This window comes from Vidua chalybeata, chromosome 2 (genome assembly GCF_026979565.1).
Source record: "Vidua chalybeata isolate OUT-0048 chromosome 2, bVidCha1 merged haplotype, whole genome shotgun sequence".
Lineage (NCBI taxonomy): Eukaryota > Metazoa > Chordata > Aves > Passeriformes > Viduidae > Vidua > Vidua chalybeata.
The window spans coordinates 100,872,169-100,892,984 of NC_071531.1; the positions used below are offsets into that span (position 1 = coordinate 100,872,169).

Here is a 20,816-nt window from a genome sequence, read left to right on the forward strand (position 1 = left end):
AGGAAAGGCCAAATGTCGGGCTTAGGCAGTACACAAAGCCCGAGATTCTGGCCTGGTGTTAACAGAGACTTCAACAGCCAGCCCTGCCAGAGGTGCTGTCACTGAGTGCTCACTTCCATCAGTTCTGTGCTTTGGAAGAGATCAGTCCTTGCTTCTACTCTGATCCCCTTTTCATTTCCTTTTCACTGCTGCATATAATGGTATTTCATTCACATCTCTGACTTAACTGAAGTGAAAATAATGACCAATGGACAATCATAATTTCAGATATAATCCTCTTCAAGGATGTTCCCAGACTCTTGGGACCTGAATACTCCCAACATGAAAAAAATAATCTTGCCTGGGAGCTGTGCTCAAGTGGAGACCATTTTGCAAACTGAAAATGCTAATCACATGTTTTGCGACTAACTCTACAAAGACAATTTATTCTTCTACTTTTCCTCTAAGTTCAGTGGCTTTCTGTGAAGCCTCTAGTACATAAATTAATTTTGTGTTTTGATCAAGGATCCCCTTTTGTTCACTGCTGAATTAAGTAAAGATATGGCACTGCATGCAAATACAGTGAATACATCCCTGGTTTGGGGGTTAGAAGGTTAATTTCCATGGCATCCCTCTACTGTAAATGGAGAAATTAAGAATATTTTTATACAAGTCATATTTTAGAATTATTCTGTGATCTTCCAGGAGTTTGTTGCTCTCCCTTGTCAGCTACCTGCCTTCTTAGATGGCTGTTGTGAATAACTCCTACCCTTTGTAAAAGTGCTGTAAAATTGTAATCAAGAGTATCAGTTTGCCACATTCAAACCAAAGCAAGACATGGTTAATGAAGCAGAGGCATTTTGAATGCCAATTTCATGGCAAAGTCCTGACATTGTTGAAGTCACTAAAGAATTTCCCATCAGATTAAAAAGTCAGAATTTTGCCAAAATACTTTAAAGGTTACCCGATTATCACAAAGATGGAATAAAATTAATATATTTCAGAGAGTGAAACTGATTTCATCACAAGGGTTTTTTTTTTTTTTGATGAGCTTTTTGTTCTGTTTCAGTTTAGTTGTTTGAACAAAGTACTGGCTTTGACTGCATTCACCCGGCTGCCTTCAGTTAGTGTCTCCCACAACTTGGACACAATGTTCTGTGGGTTTTTCTCCAGACACAAAATCAATAATATTAAGTAGGGATGCATTTTTCCATTTGAATGCTTGAAGCTGTTGTCAGAGCATTTCTTGAATTGAACCGATCATCTTACATTTAATGTTGATTCTTCCTTTAATTTTGTCTTTTGAAGCAGTTTCTAGATGATCCCTGACTCTGAGGAGGGGGGATATATTGCTGCACTTTTACTACACTGACAATGATCAGATTCGTAACTACACCCTAGATTTCTCTTTTAATAGAGTAGGTTAATCACTGATGATCTTCATCAAGGAAAAGATGGTTTTTAAGTGAGGCTTACTTTTGCACAAGTCAGGCAAAGATTTAAAAAGCTAACCATGTTCAACTTTTGGAAGAGTCTGTAATTCCATCAGACTCATCAGAGTTCACTTCTTGTACTTCCCTACACAAAGCTTTAATTTAGGTATCCAAAGGTGCCTGCTGTGAATGTTTTATATAAATCCCACATGCCATTTGATGTGGCAGCTCCACTTAGCGTGGCAGCATCACATTGAGCCAGGTGAGATAGAAAGGGCCCTGAACACAGGGAGAGGAGTAGGAGCTAGAAGAGTGCAAAATCATCCCAAGTAGTTTGAGAGTGTGGGATAGAAGTTGGTCATCTTTAGTGATGAAGATCCCAAGTGATTTCTGATTCTTCTGCTTCACTTCCTTGTGCGTGCAACAAGTTATCCCACAACTGGTCATCCCACTCTTCAAAATGTTTGCTCTTCCCAGAACAGCATAGGCTTGCAATAAAAAGTGTGCTCAATATGGCTCATATGAGAGCAATTAGAGTCTAAAGTTACAGGCCAGAAAACCCCAGTAGGCCTTGCATATGTCAGGAATTGTCTGTTTCTCTCCTGTCTGAGCTTCCCAGGTTTGTAAGCTGTGGACCTTTGCCTCAGCAAACTGATGTTAGACACTGAGAGCCCCCCTCAATGAGGTTCTCTGGCCTTGCAGCAGGCATTTCTGGAGCACATGGGTATGACTCGGCACTGCAGAAACTGAGGTGATGACACCTGGGTGCTTCAGAGGATAAGGAAAGGGTCCTGGTGGCCTCTCCATATCCATGAGCTCAAGGCTGACATTCCCTGAAGGGAATGCCAGAAGTTGGGGTTTGTCTCTCTGTCACACCTGAGAAGAAAAGAGCACAAACTATTGACACCCTCCAGCCCCTTTTGTTGTAACTTCTCCCTTCTGCAAGTGTATAAAGAGAGCAGGCAGGAATAATGGAGAGTGCAGGAATGAGGACAGCTCCTTGAGAAGAGAGGAGTGGGGTTAGGTTTCTCGTCATGGGTGTGTTGTGTCATTAGGAGAAGGTGCAAGGACCCTTACCCTGATTGGATTGGACCCATCAGGGGGGCTTTAGAGAGACACATTTACTGTCTGTATTCAGGTTCTTCTGTCCTGGTGGGGCCAGTACCAGGGGGTGAGGTGTGGCTGTGCCTCTTTCTACTCCCCACCTTTTCTATTCCAGACATTTATTTGTAGCCCTTCCATCACTCATTTCTTCTCATTTCCTTCAATTTAAGGCACGTGGAGCATGATAGATTCAGGCAGCTCTGACTGTTGGAGCAATGTCAGAGGAGGGCCATGAAGATTATAAAAGGGCTGGAGCAACTCTCCTGTGACGACAGGACAGTTGGGGTTGTTCAGCCTGGAGAAGAGAAGGTTCTAAGGAGAGACCTTAGAGGATATTCACATACCTAAACAGGGCTGCAAGAGAGCTGGAGAGGGACTTTTTACAAGGCCATGTTGGAATAGGATGAGTAGAAATGGCTTTACACTGACAGGGCAGGTTTAGATCAGATTCAAGGTAGAAATTCTTTACTGTGAGGGTGGTGAGACATTGGCACAGGTTACCCAGACAAGCTGTGGATGCCCCATTCCTGGAAGTGTTCCAGGCCAGGCTGGATAGGGCTTTGAGCAATCTAGTCTAGTGAAAACTGTCTCTGCCCATGGCAGGGAATTGGAACTAGATGATCCTTAAAGCCCTTTCAAACGAAAACCATTCATTGAAGAGTGGCTCTTGGGAATGTTGAAGTTCCTTTCTCACTTCTGTCACTTTTTTCCCATCCATTCCTTGAAAGCTGGTTGGAAGGTGCATGACTGTGGTGTACAACCCCCAGAACTGCAGTAGCAGGTTTGTGGCTGAAGCAGAGGTGGCCCATCATCCTTCAGGTGGTTGCAGGGGAGTCTGAGTGCTCTGACAAGCCAATCTGCTTTGCACACTGTGTGGGTTAAGCCCACAGCTGCATATGTATAAGGCTGAATGTTATTCCTCACTAGAAATGACAGAATGACTCCTGTATACGTGTGCAGTATAAATTCTTGGGGAAAATGCTTGGGGATGAAAGGCTCCACATAATGATCAGATATTATTAAAATGTCAGGTAGCTCTGGGCACTGAAGATCTGTCTCCCTGTGGAGCTCATATGAAATTTAAAGTAAAAAAAAAATTTTGTGATTTGCTGAGTGGGTGGCTGAATGGGTTTTATCATTGTGTCTCAGAGTTCTCTTTCTCCTCCCTCAGATGATCAGAATTCACTGCAATCAAAAGTCAAGTCACTCTGACAGTCTTAATTAGGGACAAGAGAAGTGATGTGATTTCTTGCTGCACATTAACAAAGGGGTTATTGCTACAGCCCAGATCCACTTCAGGCAGCACATTCTGTGTCAGAATATACCTTGGTCTGCTCCCTGTTTGCTCCCTGTAGGTTTAAGCATGGCTGGAATCTCAGAGACTCTGATTTAGCCAGTAGAGACATCTGTACCATGCTAATGAAACTCTCACTGACTTCTGAAATGGCAAACCAGAGCTGGGGTGGCAAAGGGGGGAACTTGGGGAGATTTGATCTACCAGCGTAAAAGAACTTCTGAAGGCTGAGTGGGTTCTTTGATAACATCTTAAACAGCCCCTTAAACTCCTGCTACTTTTCAGGCCTCGTGCTATTGAATTCAGGAGGTGGTCATTCCTCATGCCTGTCGCAGTAAGTAGGAAAGCTGCTGAGCTGTGAACGGTCAGAGCTGCTTGAATCTATCATGCTCCATGTGCCTTAAATTGAAGGAAATGAGAAGAAATGAGTGATGGAAGGGCTACAAATAAATGTCTGGAATGGAAAAGGTGGGGAGTAGAGGCACAGCCACTCCTCACCCCCTGGTACTGGCCCCACCAGGTGCATATCCTTCCTATGTTAGGAGACCCAGAGCTGGATGCAGCACTGCAGGTGGGGTCTCACCAGAGCAGAGCAGAGGGGCAGAATCCCCTCCCTCACCCTGCTGGACACTCTTCTTTTGATGCAACCCAGAATACAATTGCTTTTCTGGCTTGCAAGCTCACACTGCTGGGTCATGTTGAGCTTCTCATCAAACAATATTCCCAAGTCACTCTAAGAAACCTCAGCAAGAGTTTGTCATCCTGATCAAGATCCACTCCAAAGGAATAAGAACTACAAAGTGTTTAAGTACTTTTTTCATATTCAGATGTGGAGATTACTAAGGTTAATGTCTTTCAAGTACAAAACAATGAAGAAAACCAGTCACTCTCATAAAACATTTAAGGTTGGTTTTCTCTGCCTATTACTTGTTTTTATTTGAACAAAGTTATTTTCATAACTTCTACAAATCTCAGAAGGGAAACAAACTGCCATTTTTTTCTTTCTCTCTTTTTAACTTTTCTTTTGAAATTGCATCATTCTAGAGGAGATTGCAAGAGCGATATTTGTGCTAAAGACCATTTCAAAGGGTTTTCACAAATTCTAAATCTCAAGTAAATCTGAAGTACCTCCTCCTCATTGACTTCAGAAGAGCTGGTGGGCAAGTGATGCTTTCATTCAGCCAGGCATTGGTTTGCTGCAATTCCCTAAAACAGTATGCAAAATGACAATTACCTTTTGTCTTGCAAAGCAACCACCTTCACATCACATAAAACATCTGTGTTAAGACATCAGGAACCTACACATAAATCCAGCTTTAGAAAATGAAGCAACCTGATCATACTTTTGAAAATGAGCACGAAGTAACTTTCATATTAGTCATCCATATTTTGCATATGTACATTCCCATAAAATAAATGTGCTCAAATACAATGAAAAAAATATAAAGAGATCATTTCAATGAGAAAAACATTTTCAGATTATTGCTAGTTGTCTAAAACTCAGCAGGTGAAAGTTACGATAGTAAAAGCTTTATAATGAAAAAGTTGAAAGCATCTCTCTGGCAAATGGATCAGAAATATAGGATGTCAAAAGCACCATAATACAATTAATCTTCACTCCTGAAAATGCTTCTGTTATGTAGGATAAATCTGATAAATAAACCTTAGATCCATCCATTTGAAGTTTTTCATTTGCAAGGTCTTACATTCACAGCTCTAATTTGTCTACGTTGCTTTTCGTATGATTTTAATGCCAGATAACTTTTCTAGTTTTCAACTGTTTATTTGTTAATACCACTGCACTCTTAAATTTACAATAATGGTAAATACTGTATTAGTGTATTTGAAAAGTAAATTTCTATATGCGTGTCCTTTAAAAGTAATTGCAATGTGGTATTTCTGACAAAACCAACACTGGCTTCTTGCATAGAACAAAATAAGTTACCAAGTTTATGAAAAGATAAAACCTGGTGTCTATAATTTCTAATGATAGACCAGTCATATTCACACAGCAGTGCAGCATATTACAAATATGCCCTTCTGCATCACTAGGTAGGTAGTAGAAGGAGAAGGATCTTGTAAGACCCTGTAAAAAAAAAGTTGAAAAGCAAAGGCTTTTTTTAATGCACTTTTGATCTGGTGCTAACTCTAACAGTGGCACTACATACTTGTGAGAGCTCTGGTTTTGGGCAGATGGTTGGGTGCCTCATTCTTTGCCTTATTCTTTTCATATGTGAGGCACCACTGCAAATTTTTACTGTAAACTGAGTTATTCCAGTACAAATAGAAAAGGCCAAGAAACCTCTCTGCATATAGACAGTGTGTCACAAGGCCATTTAACTTAGGGCTAGCCACTTTTCTAAAATCAATTCTTAGGCTGTGAGGAGCCAGGAACATGTAAAATATGAGTTTTCTAGGAAGTAGTTAATTCACCAGCACAAGATAATTCATTTGAAGCAACAAAAGAATGATATTAATCAAAATTACAAGCAATTTTCTAGTCAGAGTATTTTTAGATGAGTAGTCAGCAGAGTCAGAAACAGTCACTGAAGAGGACAGACTGAGAGAAGAGTTATGTAACACACATGATATTTATTTAAGTTAGGACAGTTTTGAGTTACTTTCAGAGTTCAGACACTCAACCAAATTTTCACACATCACATCACAGTGTGTAGCTGATGAAGGGGAACAAGTTAACGAAAGAATTAAAGTCATTTGGCCCAAACCAGGTATTACTGGTTTTGGGAGATGCTGAATCCTGGCAGCCTGACAGAGGCAAGGTGGTCATAGCTCCATAGAATGAATCTGCAGCTACACTGAGCATATACTCCTCACAGGTGTGTGGAAGAACACACATCTACAACACATGCATCACGTGGGTTCATCTATATACACATGGCCAGCCACACAGATCAGCACAAACTCAGCATTCATAAACACAAACAGCACTGAGGTACACAAACAGGTAAAGGTCCATTAGTGGGAAATACATCTGCAGACTTACACATATACACGGTGTGAATCCCTCCAGAAACTGGACTTTGACTCTTAGGCTGTCCCATAGCTGGCTCCTCACATGCACACACACGAAGTAGTCATTTAGCCATTCCCCAGACTCCATGGTGTCCCCAGTTGGTGGCTTGGACCACCAGGTCTTTCTAACTGCAGCACTCCAGGTTGCAGTGGCTCTCACTGCTGATCCCATTCCAGCTGCTCTGCTCAGATTCCCTCACAGGCCCAATGCACCCATAACAAAGTCCCTCACCTGGGAAAAGAGAAATTAGTTTAGTGGGTGTTATACACTGATCAAGGCCTGACATGACCAGACAAGTGCACTGACCAGCAACCTGGTTACATGCAACCACTCCCTTTTATCCCCTCCCAAGCTGCCATGATCCCTTATTTTCCTGCTACTTCTTCCCCTGCTGAGGACCTGAACTAGGTTTTGTACAACCCCATAATGCTCTGCTCCTACATCCCATAACAAATCCCGTATTCCTACAGGCAATGTCCCCTCAGTCTGTAGGATGTTTCAGAGAGATGGACTGATGTCATGTTCAGCCCCTGGGGCTGATACTTTCCTGTGACTGCCCTGGGAGGAGCTGGGGCAGGGGACTCTGCTTTCTCTGATTAGGTTATCACATTTTACCCATCTGTAACGGTGCCTCTGTACTCCTTTGTGCTTGTGGAAATAAGACTTGAATCACAAGTATCACAAGGATGGAGCAAGTGATGGTGGTTGGAAAATCCCTTCTGTAGGGGACAGAGGCACTCCTCTGTTGATAAGGGTGAAGGACTGGGATGTTGCAGAGAGAAACTCTGTTGCACATGCACATGCCTTGCCACTGCAGCTGATCCTGCTCTGAGCAGGACGTTGGACTAGAGATCTCCCAAGGTCATCTGCCTGATTTTGTGATGCTGTGATCATCTGAGTCACAATCACTGCCTGTGAGTGTACTTATATGTTGCCACATTTGCAAGGAAATTTGATTTAAGTTAAATTTAAATAAGCTCTTTCCCTGTAGCTTAGTTCAACTTGGATTGAATAATTTTGAATTCGCTGTGGATCAGAACATAGACAAGGACACTTGCCCATTCTTAACTGACAACCATGTTAAGATGACAGAAGTTGTTCTGTACCTCAACCTTGCATGTCCCCATAAATTTAAGATGCCTGACTTGATGTACATTGAAAGTATTGCAAGACTTCCATTCCCTTGATTGGTTATTGAATTATGCTCCACTCAGGTTAAAACTGCAAGATTAAATTTTCAGATGTAGTTCTGAAGTACATTTAAAGAAAGACTAGCAAAGCAAAGTCATCTATACCAGACTATAGGAGGTTCACAGATAAATGCAAATAAATTAAATACAAACAGCTCTTCATGCTGCAGACCAGTTTCTACCCAAGTTTGCAGTCAAACCTGCCTAGTCCTCAATAAGCAGTTTGGGGAAACTCACCTGAAGTCCAAGCCAAGTTCTGTGTGCTCAGAGCAGGTACACATATGCATTTCAATATATTATAGACTGTGGATTTGGTATCATGTGTGTGTGGCTCTTTCTTCTATCAGAATTTTAAAATTACCTTTTATTTCCAAGCTTACAGCATCTCTCTGGCCTGCTGCTAATAGCCTGCAAGATTTTTGCTTATGTTTCAGATATATAGTTTTTTTCTCCTCCTACTCATTTTCTCTCATAAATCCCCTGGCTGATGAGAAAGTGTTGTGTATCCCTTACATCTAACAACATTCAGCAGTTGCTCTGTTTTGCCTGCTGTGACAAACATCAAGTCTTCCCTTTTTCTGCCACTGTTTTAATGCCTTAGACAATTGGCTTTGCACATATAATAAAAATGCAGACTTTTCCAGAGGCTGGTAGGTTTATGGGATTTTTACTGGGCCTTTCAGAAGACACAATATTATTTTTACCCCCTCACCACATGATTCTTCAGAATTCCATAAACGACAACAAAGAAAATGAGGTCTTTGAAAGAAGTATGCAAGTCATCATTCCCCCTAGATTCAAAGATAATTATCAAATACTTGGATTACCCAGAGAGTGGAGGGACTATTTCATTTCTTTGAATGTCATTGCATCCTGGGCACATATGAGGTATCTTCAGTGTCACGTTCATTAAATCCTATATTCTGCCTTTCAAAGCAGAGTCCTGAACAACAGATGGTATAGAACTGCACTCTGGCCAGAGGGGTTTCCAGGTTGGGCAGCTATTGTGCAAGCACTGTTCAACTCTTGCTCAGTGTTTATGGAGAATATCAAGTCCTCAGTCCCCCCATTTTTAGGGATGCTGGCTAGTATGTATTTTCAGGCAAGAGCAGATATTTTATACTGTCTGCCTTTTTTGCACTAGTTTAAGACTGACCTGAAGAGGATTAATGCTATCTAGATTGAGAACTTTTTATTTAACATCTTACTTTTCCATAGGGGAAAAAAGAAACCCATAAAGGACAGAAAGACCCATGGCATCCAGCCTAAATATCTGGAGTTTTCTGATCTGCTGGAGCCCTGGAGTGCAGAGCTAGCCTTTTTTTCTTATAGGACCTGTGACTATCTTCTGTAGAATATAACCACATCTCATCTACTCTTCAGGAGCTTTGTGTCTTTCTCTGGCAAGTGCACTTCTCTCAAGAGTCACTCTCTCATTTGCTGTGTGTCCAGTGTTAGACACAGCTGCTTTCGGGACAGTGAGACCAGGCAACTTTGGAGCAATATATTTGTCCCTGCCTTTTCCAAAAGAAGCCAAGGTACTTGAGTGAATGATGAAAACCAAACTGCTCTCCCACCTTACAGCCAGGCTTTATACATCCATGTGCAAAACTGCTATGTATGACTCTCCACAGCTATCAGCTCTGTGTCAATGGTGGTGTCAGAGATCTGTGGGTGGAAATTAATAGTCCATGGGATAAAATTGTTATTTGCTGTCCTCTGTTTCATCCAGCAAGATCTTCTGAAAGTTTTCCAGAAAGATTGTCTGTTTCTCCCTCCCTGGGAGCCCTGAATGAAAATGCTGGTCCCTGAATGCAAGGAGCCCTGAGTGAAAATGCTGGTCCTGAGGGATATTCTGCAGAACCATAGGGATTTCAATCCCATGAGGCAAATTCATGTATTTGCATCATCTGCTGATGGATTAAAGTGTCATTTGCAAGAAAAAGCTCTAAGCTGGCAATGGTGAGAATATCACACAGAATGGTTTCATTCATACTGAGCAGCTCTGGAGCTGTCGTCATCAAATTGGTCCTCTTCATTTTCCAATACCTGAAATGATTCGTGAATAATAAATAGGACCAGGTCCCTAATGATCTCCAGGTGTGATTTAACCTGGATTAAGCCTTTCACACACTATGTTTAGTTCTTGCAAGGTCATTTCATTTCCAGTAAGTACCAGTTTGCACATGCTCAGCTGTGTTCTTGTCCTTTAATGCAGTAACTGACAGATGGTAGCAAAATAGTCCTTTTATAATGAAACCTGCTGAAGGAGACTGCTTAGGGCCTCAGAAAAAATAATTTGCCAAATAAATAATGGTTTCCAGGAAAGAAAGGAAATATGGTAATGCAGTATATATTAAATAATTTTCCTCAGGCATCTGATGATCAGTAGCTTTTTCTCATGTCAGTGAGGTGACCTAACTGTTTTTTTTCCAATTATTTATTGCCTTGTTCACCTTTGTACTCTTAAAAGTCTTGTTTCTGTGGGTTGACATAAGTAGTGCCTCTAAAAAAGTGTAAATTAACTGCATGAGGATTTGTTGTAAAGGTTTCATAGGTACCAGATTTGTATCTGCAGTATGCTGTCAGATTCTTAAGGTTTTCACTTATGCTATAATTAGCCCAGTTTCTGGGTAAATTTCACACCCATTTTTTAAACCCAATTATGCCATTTCTCTTAAACCCCTATTAATTCCTAGCAGCATTACTACTGAATTCTGATCTACTTTATGTGACTATGCACACCCTGTATTTCTCATGGCCTGTGCAAACTTCTTTTGGCAGCTTTAATACATCAGAGTGATCTAATTTATTATCTTCTGTGAGGCAGATAGCATTGGATGGCAGAAACCTCTCCTTTTAAAGCCTCCAAGAACCTGCAACTTCCTTCAAAAGCCAGTGGTTTGCTGAGTATCTATCTTTGCCACTCATTTCCTCAGGCTGCCCCATAAAAATTTCTACTCTTTTATCCTCTGTTCCAACATACAGCTAAGGAAGACTTGATGTGACTTCCTTTAGCATCCATTTACACTGTCCTATAAATCATACAAAACATTCTGCACAGGCTCAAATCTAGGCATTAAATGAGAATCCATCTGTTCCTTGCTCCCAATGGGATTATAGTTTCTTTCTCTGCATCACTGCTTGACAAAACTTCTAATCCCACCTGAAACAGCAAGTGTGCTGTGTTTGGAGCCTGTTATATCAAATACACATCTCTCTGCTCCCACCTTCCCCCCTCAGGAATTGCTATTTTTAGACTGTTTTTCTATCTCTGATGAAGTCAAAGTTGCATCTTAACCTATACAAGCTCTGGTGGTATATGCTGCAATTTTCTGTTGCAGTATCACAGAATCTCTCATCCAGCTCTGTTCTATCTGTAACCCCCTTATCATTACTGCCCTCTTGGAGAAAGTCATGTAAACACATTTTATTTCAGTTTCTTGCCGGGGTTTCCTCTCACTGCTTTTGGTTGTCATGGCCAGCAGTAGATCAGAATTTGCATTAGCCTTTGGTTCTGTCGGGAGGGGAATCAACAGTGCTGGACAATTTAGAGCATGCTGCTGCTGCTATAATGTGCCTTGTGCATTGCAACACGACAGGAGTGTTAATGTCCAGGTGATGTAGCTGCCAGAGCACCCAGGAGCACTTTTGTTTTAAGAGGGGATCACTGCCAACTCTTGGACTGCAGACTCCCTAAATTAAAATACACAACTAAAAAGTTATTTGATCTCTACTAACTAAAAAGCCAGCAAAGGCTGACATGTGCACAACTACACATAGATCTGTGGCCAGGAGAAACGCCTCAGCTGGCCAATACATCTGCGACAAACCCCAGATGACCCAATGGACCCCACGCCTTGCTCGGCGTGAGCCAGGGCCTGTCAGAGCCCCTTGTTGCTGGGGGCTGAGGATGCACATGTGCATGTATGTCACTTATGTGCACACAGAGTTCCTTGGCTGACACGTGGCAGCTTGTTCTTCTTTGTGACACGAAGGAGCACGTGAAGCCACGATGCATCTGAGCCATCAGGCAGCTCAGAGCAGGCCTATGAAGAGGATAGACTACGTCACTGGGGGGTTTGGCTTATGTTGTTTGTTGTTTCTTTTTCTTTTTCAATTAAAAATGACAAAGTGTGTGACTCTTTTTACCAGTCTCACAGACTGTGAAGCCTTTAGTCATCCATAAAGAGGCACATTTGACATACTTTGGAGTTTATGCCTTTTTTTAGCATGAGTTATTCACACCTTCAGAAATGCCTCAGAGCAACCCAAGCCTAGTGTCCCTCTTCTATTGCCAAAAAACCTTGCCAAAAGTTTTGGAGCAAGGCATCACACCGTGGGTATGTCCTAAATGAGCCACATTATTATACCAAATAGTACATATCTGCTTTCATTTAAGGCTGCCCAGTCCCACACAACCTCCAGCAGCTTACCTTGACTCCCTGAAACAGAACAAGAGCGCCATTCCTTCACAGTCCCACCTCACACCACTGTGTCTCCAGTGCCATGCTCTCTGCCTCCGAGGTTTTGCATGGAACTGCTGAGCATTTCCCAGAACAGATGCAGCAGCGTGAGTCACTCCCTCACCAAGGAACAAATCATTGCACATTGGCTGCTCCATGGAAACAGCCCATGGAGATGCTTGAATATCGTGCGATACACTCTGAGGGTACTTGCATGCCTTGGAAATAATTTATTTGCTTTACATATACCCAGTTACACAACTGCCTGGGTACTTCTGATGGAGCACCTGCTATGTGATCTCTCAGATGAAATGTAGGTGTTTCAGGCCACCTGATTCCAGAACAAACGAGTCCCGAGTAGGAGCCTTGACTTGTTTGCCCTTCATGTTGGTGTTCTTTCAGTCCTCAAGACAAGATAGCTTTATGCAAATCACCTGTTAGGAATGGTCTTCCTGAAATGTGCCAACCTCCAAAACATGCCTGAGAGTTGTTTGGGGTGGGCCAATGCCATGCTAGGCACTGGTTGAAGAGTGTAACAGGGCAGAGGGTTGTGCTCTAGTAGCTAGAAACGTTGTTAGTGAGTGCTGAATTTACTCTTATGGCTGTAGCTGAATGTCTCCATCCATGTTCCCTGGAGGCAGTCTTGGTTTACAGCTTTAATAGCTACAAAATGTGAGCTTTTGGACCATCCCCACATTTTATGGCACAATCTCTCCAGCTGTTATAATGAAGAAGCACTAGCAGCAAAGTTATTTCTTATTCCTCAAGCAAAATTTCTCTTCTTGGCAGCACTTGGCATAAAGGTAGTTCAAAATGTGTCTTAATATTCTGCAAACAAACCAATTATTTATAATTGTCTTGTCTTTAGATGTGAATTAAAGTAATGATTTTTTTTATATAGTTGAAAGGAAGCAGACAAGTTTAATCATGGTAAATGAAATCTACATGACCACCTGTTTGTTTTTTTAAACTTTATAGGAAATCAATGTATTGACAGTAGCACTGGTCAACCAGGACAGAGAAAAAAATTCAGAGAAACGAAGCCCAGGTCTAAAATCAGAGAAAGAGGCACTGTTAATAGGTAAGATAACCCCAAAGAAGATTTTTGAGAACAAAATGCCTTCTAACAGGTTTCTGTTTTGTATATATGTTTACACACATCTTTGTGCTAATACAAGTAAAAAAGAAAAAAAAAATAGTATTTTTTTTTATCTGTGTTCAGAGTGGCTTTTAGTAAGAAAAATCCTAAAATACAACTGAAATTTGCCTTTCTGAAAAATTCTGTAGTTTAATGAAAGGATTTCAGGTATGAAGAAAATTGCAGAATCTGCATTTAGACTTGCAGCATGAATGTATGATGACTTTATTTACATCAAGATTTAGCAGGCCAGAGTTGTATAGCTTGTTATATGATTATTAGACAAAGTGTTGAAGGATAAGGTGATTGAAATAATATTAATAAACTACCAAGCAAAAAAATACATATACTACATGTATTAAGCAAGCCAGATTTATGCCTGTGACATTAGGTGAGGGAATTAGTAATATGAATATTTATAAAGAATACCACAAGGACTGTCATACCCTTTACCTAGAATAATTTTTTTTAAATAAACTCTTAAATAGTGCCTAAAGCTAAAGCTTATAGGCAGTGGGCCAACTAACTGGGATTTAGCCACACAGAACTGGCTGTAGCCATGCCACCCTTGGAGAGAACATGCCCTCTTTAGACCCACACATATTTTGCATTTGGTTTCAGTGGGGTAGGTTTTCAGAGAGCATGAAGACCCACAATTCCAAAGTGTACCCTGTGGCATGGTAACAGAAATGTTGACCTGAAAAACAGGTTTCATTTCTTTGGTTTGGTCTTTTCACAAATCGGTGGTATCCTGATAAATGATAGTTCCAAAACTACCTCCGTTTGTTTAAACTTAACTCATTTTCAACACCTAGGCACCAGGAAGATTGCTGGCTTATTGCTGAGGCACAGATTCAGCAATTCACAGTTCAGTTCAGATCAAAGAGGTCATTTAAAAGTGAAGAATGCATTTAAACGTTTAAAGTGCTTAGTACACAAACTCCCTGTGACTAGTGAGATGCAAAACAGTGGAATGTACAGAAATGTATGACTTGATTGAATTCTGTTTGTTATAATTAAACCTAAAACTTTTCATTGCAGGGGCTGTACTTGATCTTTTCAAAGTTCATTCTGTGAGAAAGCAAGCATGGGATTTTAAGAACAGAATAACAAACTTCTAGGTCACTCACTGTTTGACTGTAACAAACAGTGGCAGTGTCCCAGAGTGGGTCCTGTACATCTGCTGTTCAGTGGCACACTCAGATAAACAGAATAACCTCAGTTAAGATATTACTGGTCATAATACCCCCACAACTGACTCACTGTTACAGTCCAAAGATCCCTCAAGATGGATTTCATGTTATCTCTTCCTCTGAGACCTGATTAGATGTGGCAAGGGAAAAATGGGCCTTGCCTCCATCTATTCACTAAGTTTTTCTGTATTTTAAAAAATGCGGTGTTGTCTTAGAGGAAAAGAGCATAAAAGAAAAAAAAAAAAAGTTGTCATGGAACTCCAGTCAGTAACTACAAAATATTGACAAATTACTTATTATTTACATTATATAAAAGAGCTGGCTTTGAATGTCCTGAATTGACAAGCCTCAGGAACCACATAACAGATGCAATGACACTGGTAAAATGTGATTTGAGTACAAATTAGATTTCCAGTCATCTCATCCAAGCGTGATGGTCTTGACTTCTGCTTCTAGAGCTCTTGTGTGGTTACCTGTAGTCACCCACAGCACAAAAAAGGTCACTGCTGCTAGGACTTGCCATAGTAAAAAATGTATTACGTGCCACTGCTTTTGCAGGAGCAGTAGTTCGTAAATGCTGTTTGAAAAGTGGAGGATGAAAAAAAGGTGTTCTTTGCAAAGCCAGTCTAAAATGTGTTTATCAGTTTCAACCATGGCCAGTATTTAGGGAAAAATGAAATCCAAGATTATCCTAATTCATTCAGCATCAAGAAAGCACTATGGCCTGCAGTACACAAGATACAGTGACCCATTTTTGTCATTTGTAAGCATTTTTAATCCTGGTGTTTATGATTTAAGTATAAGAAACTTCCCCTGGGGTGGTTCAGCTAAGAAGCCCATCCAAAGAGAGTTGAAAATATTTGTTCAGATTCTTACAGTTCAGCTCTCCCCAAACAGCAAGTAACACACATGCCATTTTGTATTTTCAATGTTTGCTTAGAAGAAGAGAAATTGGATAGTGCTTTTACTAGCAATACTGATGCCCCAAATCTTGTTTTCTCTGGTCATCATTACTAATGCTGTCACTTGATTTTCACTGCAGAAAAAAATCTCTATACTTAGATCCTGACTCCTTCTAAACCACTTTTAATTCCCATACCTTTTATAATAATCCTGAAACAACAATGAAGATAGACAGAACATGCTCTCTCTTAAGAAAAAGTAAATAAGCAAATATGTCATAAAGCATTTGTGTTTTCAGCAGCAGTTAGGGGTAATACAGATTAAATACTTTTCATAACCAGCATCTGCATAATTACTATAAAAATTTGAGGGAGTGAGAGTTCTGACACAATTGTATGAAACGTTTTCACAACAGAGAATCCAGTGAAGGGGAAATAAACAATAATTTTATCATTACAATATCCACAATTTTATGTTGGTAAATCAAGCATAAAATTAGTAGTTGAAATCCTCCCAGTAAGGCTTTGTTTAGAAATTCCTTTATTCATCAGTATATTATCTTGGTCACTTACTTGCTAACTGCTGTCATTCCTGAAGATGAGCTATTCTATTTAGCACTTTACTATGATTGTATTAAAAATGTGCTGGTTTGTTATGTTTATTGGATTGTGCAAGGAAAACAAGAATCATAATTCATACTGAAAAACATACAAGAACAGACTCTTCAGAATTATTTTGCCTATTTTAATGATACAGTGTCTGAGGTAATTTTAACACTATGTTTGTTTTTAATACAGGTATCATATCCACATTTCTTCACGTCCACCCTTTTGGAGCCAATATAGAGTATCTTTGGTCTTATATGCAGCAGTTGGACTCTAGGGTAAAAAAAAATTAATCAAAATCTATTTTCTCTTTAGAAATATTGTATTATTCTTTACTGCAGGTTAAACTCTTCATGCATTTCCATTAGAAAGATAATGGGATATGGGGCTTGGGGGTTTGCAGTCTTTATTCATTTGCAAATTACATGCAGTGCTTGTGTTGAGGTCTTTGCCTCGAACTGTTTAGCTATCCTTTGTGGCACAGAAGAGCAGAGCTCTAAATGGCAAAGACTAGCAGCTGATTTTATGACACATGATTCTGAAATATAGCTGCAGAGAAAAAAAGCAGAACAAGAGGCAGGTGTGGCCATGGCCATCAAACTGTGCAGTTTTTGGAGATGGCCCTTTATTCTTTGAAAAGTTGTAAGTTATGTGTCACACTAAACTGAACCTTCATGAACACAGGAACGGACCATGTTGCATGTCCTTTGTCTCCATGTGGGAGCAGACATGACCACATAAAGGAATTGGGTGTACTAATTTCAGTGAAGCTGTGGCCAATACAAAAGTAAGGCCAACACAAAACAGTGTGCAAGGTGTTTAATGCATCAGTTCATACAGTCCACAGTCAATAAATACCTGTAGGATAAGATTCTTTGACTTTTTAATATCTGCTGTAGAATGAGATGAAATCAAAACCCTAAAGGGGCCTATTCCTCTGCACTGAATATTAAGCAAGTCACAAGTGAGAAGCTCAAGTGTGAAATGATCAGGTGAATGGTACTCCAAGTGCTAAGCAGCGGCTCTGCAGTCTGCAGGGGTCACCCCGTGGCCAGCCAAAGCCCTGTCCTATGTCTGCCAATACTTGGGTGATGGTGCTTTCCCAGATCTTGCAACACAACTGCTTTGATCCTGGTAATGTTTTGTTCCTGAACAACTCCCTCAGCTCATAGCTAAGATCAGCTTCTCACTGCTTTGATGAGCTGCTTCATGCTTCTGGATGATCCTGGATGCTTCCTCTGTTTCTATGAAAAAGTGTAGAGCTAAAAGCAGAGGAGATCCTGAACTAGAAGCTCACTGGAATTACAGCAGGCTGCATTGATGGGTGAGGAAGGATGATGAATTTGTTAGGCACTGCCTTCAGGCCATAGCAACTCAGGTTTGCTAGTGCTTTACAGCCCACTGCCACCCACAGTGAAAAGGGAGTAGGGGATGGGGATGGGAGAAAGAGGTAGAAACTGGTGAATTTCTTTTTTTAATGTCTGGTTTTATCAAGACCTGATGAATTCAGAGCTTCACACCTCCAGCCATTCTTCTGCTTCTCTGTGCTCGTGCACTTTGCTTAGTCTTGTCCTGCATCACCCAGTCTGTCCAATCTCCTCAGTTATCTTTCAAGTCCTTCCTTAACACAGCATTTGTCTAAGTTTCAACTGCTTTTTTCCCTGGATGACCTCTCCAGCTCTGTACCTCTTGAGCGATGAGAGCAATCATCCAAAATATGGACTCTCTGGGCTCCAGCCCTGCTGCTGCTCATTGCTTCTCCCTAGTGAGTTCTTCAACATTGTCACCCTGCACTGCTGTGGTCCCTTCTTATGCATGGCTGTGCGCTCTGCCCTTGAGTTTTTGCTCACGTGAGTAACATGTGGGCTTCTGTGAGGCTGCCAGGGTCAAGCTCTTGACTTGCAAACAGAGCCCTCAAGGATGGAGCATTGTCTCCCATCTCTGCAGCTACCTCTGGACCTACCTACTGCATAATAAACACAAGCTGCAAATTTTGACCTCGTTGGTGTATTTTGGAAGCAACTGCTTGTTGAAACAAATTACTTTTTAATAGCGCGATCCAGAGATGCAATCTCAGAGATGAATTTCAATTACTTTCCATGGTTAGCCTGTCATTCCTCGCCTGAACAGGAATGATAAGGTCAGCATACCCATGTGGGCTGAGGGCTCAGTGCAGAGCTCAAATACATTACACAAAAGTAACCAGACACCCACTGCTGCCATTTGAGTACTTAAAAGATGGATTGGATCACACTGAGGCTTTAGACTGCCTCCAACACTGAGTTTTGGTGCCACCTTTAACAAATCATTTAATCTTTCTGCTGCACTAACCTCTACAGAAAAATAAGAGGCAATAAATATTTTCTCTCCCCCTTGGGTGTACTGAAGTATAATTAGCACATTTTATGTTTATATACTGTTTTAAAAAGGAAAGGTTTCTCCATGGAAGGTTTCTACTAGTATGAATAAGTAGAAATATTATTTCCAGATATGCCTTTCAAACTATGGAGATACCTGTGGATAACAGGCAGCACCCATAGATTTCTTTGCTGTTCCTTTCATGACCACCATTTTAGAAGCAGTAGGATAAAATGGCTCATATTCCATGATTGTTCATTTCTTTACTTCCCTACTGATTATACCAGGAAGGTTGCCTTTGTGAAAGTGTTTTCTGTAATGACAGCATCTTGCCCATTAGCAAGATGAGCAGTTATTAAGGTTTCAAAATGATAAAAAATATCCAGAATAATGCGGAACTGGGAGCTTTACTGCTTAATTATATGGGGCTGCTGAACTGGGTAAGACCAAGGGAAGATGGCTCCATGGATAGTCAGCCTTCAGTAACAACAGGGAGCTGATTAAAGCTTTTTTGAAAGAGAAAAACCGATGGAGCTGGGAGAAGCATTCAAAACCACATAGGCTGAGAAGAAGAATAAGGTCCCATCTGCTTCCTCCTCCTCACAAGAACACCCATGACTGTAACTTTTAGATGGACTTCACACCACACTGTGGCCACAGCCCCGGCATGGCAGTTGTCATTGCTTTACAGTGGGATACCATCTACAGGAGCAAAATTATTCCTTCAAAGAATCTTCACTTGCTCTGGAAAGTCATACCAGGCTAAGGTTAAAAAAAATAATAATGGTTGGTTGTTTTCATATGGCCTGGATTTGTCTCCCCTGCACCCCTATTATATCTTCTTTACAAGCTATAAGGCAGCTTTCTCACTTTAATTTTACCTTTGTTTCTTTCTCAGATCTCTGCAAATGAGATAGAAATGCTTTTGATGAGACTGCCACGCATGTTTAAACAAGAATTCACTGGTGTAGGAGCAACACTGGAAAAGAGGTGGAAGTTTTGTGCCTTTGAAGGAATTAAAACTATCTGACTGTGACTAGTAATGAAGCTATGCAGAAGAAGAATTCCTAGAGCATGGCAGGGTTATAAAGTATTAAAGTAAGAAATTTGGATTTGGGCACATAGTAGTATGTTTTCAAAGTTATCCAAGCCTAATTTTAGTTACATTTGTGACGTTCTCTTGTGAGTGGAAATGTAGTTGTGCACCAGTTCCTAAAATAAAATAAAATTTTTAAAAAGTTTCAAAATGTGACAGATTGTTTCCTATGAAAACTGAAAAAAGCTACCACAGTCATAATGATTTCAAAATACTACATGTCCTACATTTAAGAAAAGCTCATTGAGCAAACAGTTAAGGAGAAAGATTGCCCAGTTATGGTCGCTAAGCCACAGCGATTTATATGTAATATGTAATAGAACTCATTAAGTTTTGTTATAGAAAGTTCTTTCTGTTTAGTAAGAGAATTGAGTAATTTTACAGTGAGGAAAAGCATACCAAAAGAAAACTTGAAGATGTGTCTGAAGTTATTGCATTTTGTAAATTAAGTTATATGCTGTACCAGGGATTTTTGCCTTATTGAAAGAGGCCTGAAAATGTGATTGGAGTCCTCAAGAATGCTTTATCAAGAATATTATTTTTCTAATGTAACTATTCTCCATTACAAGTTCTTTTAACATGGATTGCATATCAATTTTCATAAACATGTAAATAAGGAGGAAACCAGTGTTACTGTATTGTATTTGGTATGTAACATTCAGGTTTATGCATCAAAATAAATATTCAGTTGCATTACTGTTACAAATTTTATAGCAGATATATTAATTTTTATCAATAAATATGACTTCTACCATATTGTTTGCATAAGTATTTCTTCTGACGTTATTGAATTTTAATCAATCCAGCAAGAGTCTCCTGGACATCTTTCCCCTACCTGAACTACTAATTGCAGATAACTTTGTTACATGTATTATAAATCAAAAAAGAGCTTGCAATATTAGCTAAGATTAAAATAATTTAAAATACTGGTAAAGGAAGTACCAGCATGGACCTTTGATATTTTTCTTCAACAAGCAGATGGGTGAAAAATTAACACGTTCAAATTTCCCATTTTCATTGTTG

The 20,816-nt window shown here is 40.3% G+C and overlaps 1 protein-coding gene across 3 annotated transcripts in view; it reads left to right on the forward strand.

Moving 5' to 3' along the window:
- Nucleotides 1–20,547, forward strand: part of ENOX1 (ecto-NOX disulfide-thiol exchanger 1) — a 359,470-nt gene extending 338,923 nt beyond the window's left edge. For all 3 annotated transcript variants that reach the window (XM_053936182.1, XM_053936184.1, XM_053936183.1), the window contains exons 15-17: nucleotides 13,479–13,581; nucleotides 16,532–16,617; nucleotides 19,596–20,547. In XM_053936182.1, the coding sequence (XP_053792157.1) occupies nucleotides 13,479–13,581; nucleotides 16,532–16,617; nucleotides 19,596–19,727 (321 nt within the window). In that variant the 3' untranslated portion in view covers nucleotides 19,728–20,547. The remainder of the gene's footprint in view (nucleotides 1–13,478; nucleotides 13,582–16,531; nucleotides 16,618–19,595) is intronic.
- The last annotated feature ends 269 nt before the right edge of the window (nucleotides 20,548–20,816 follow it).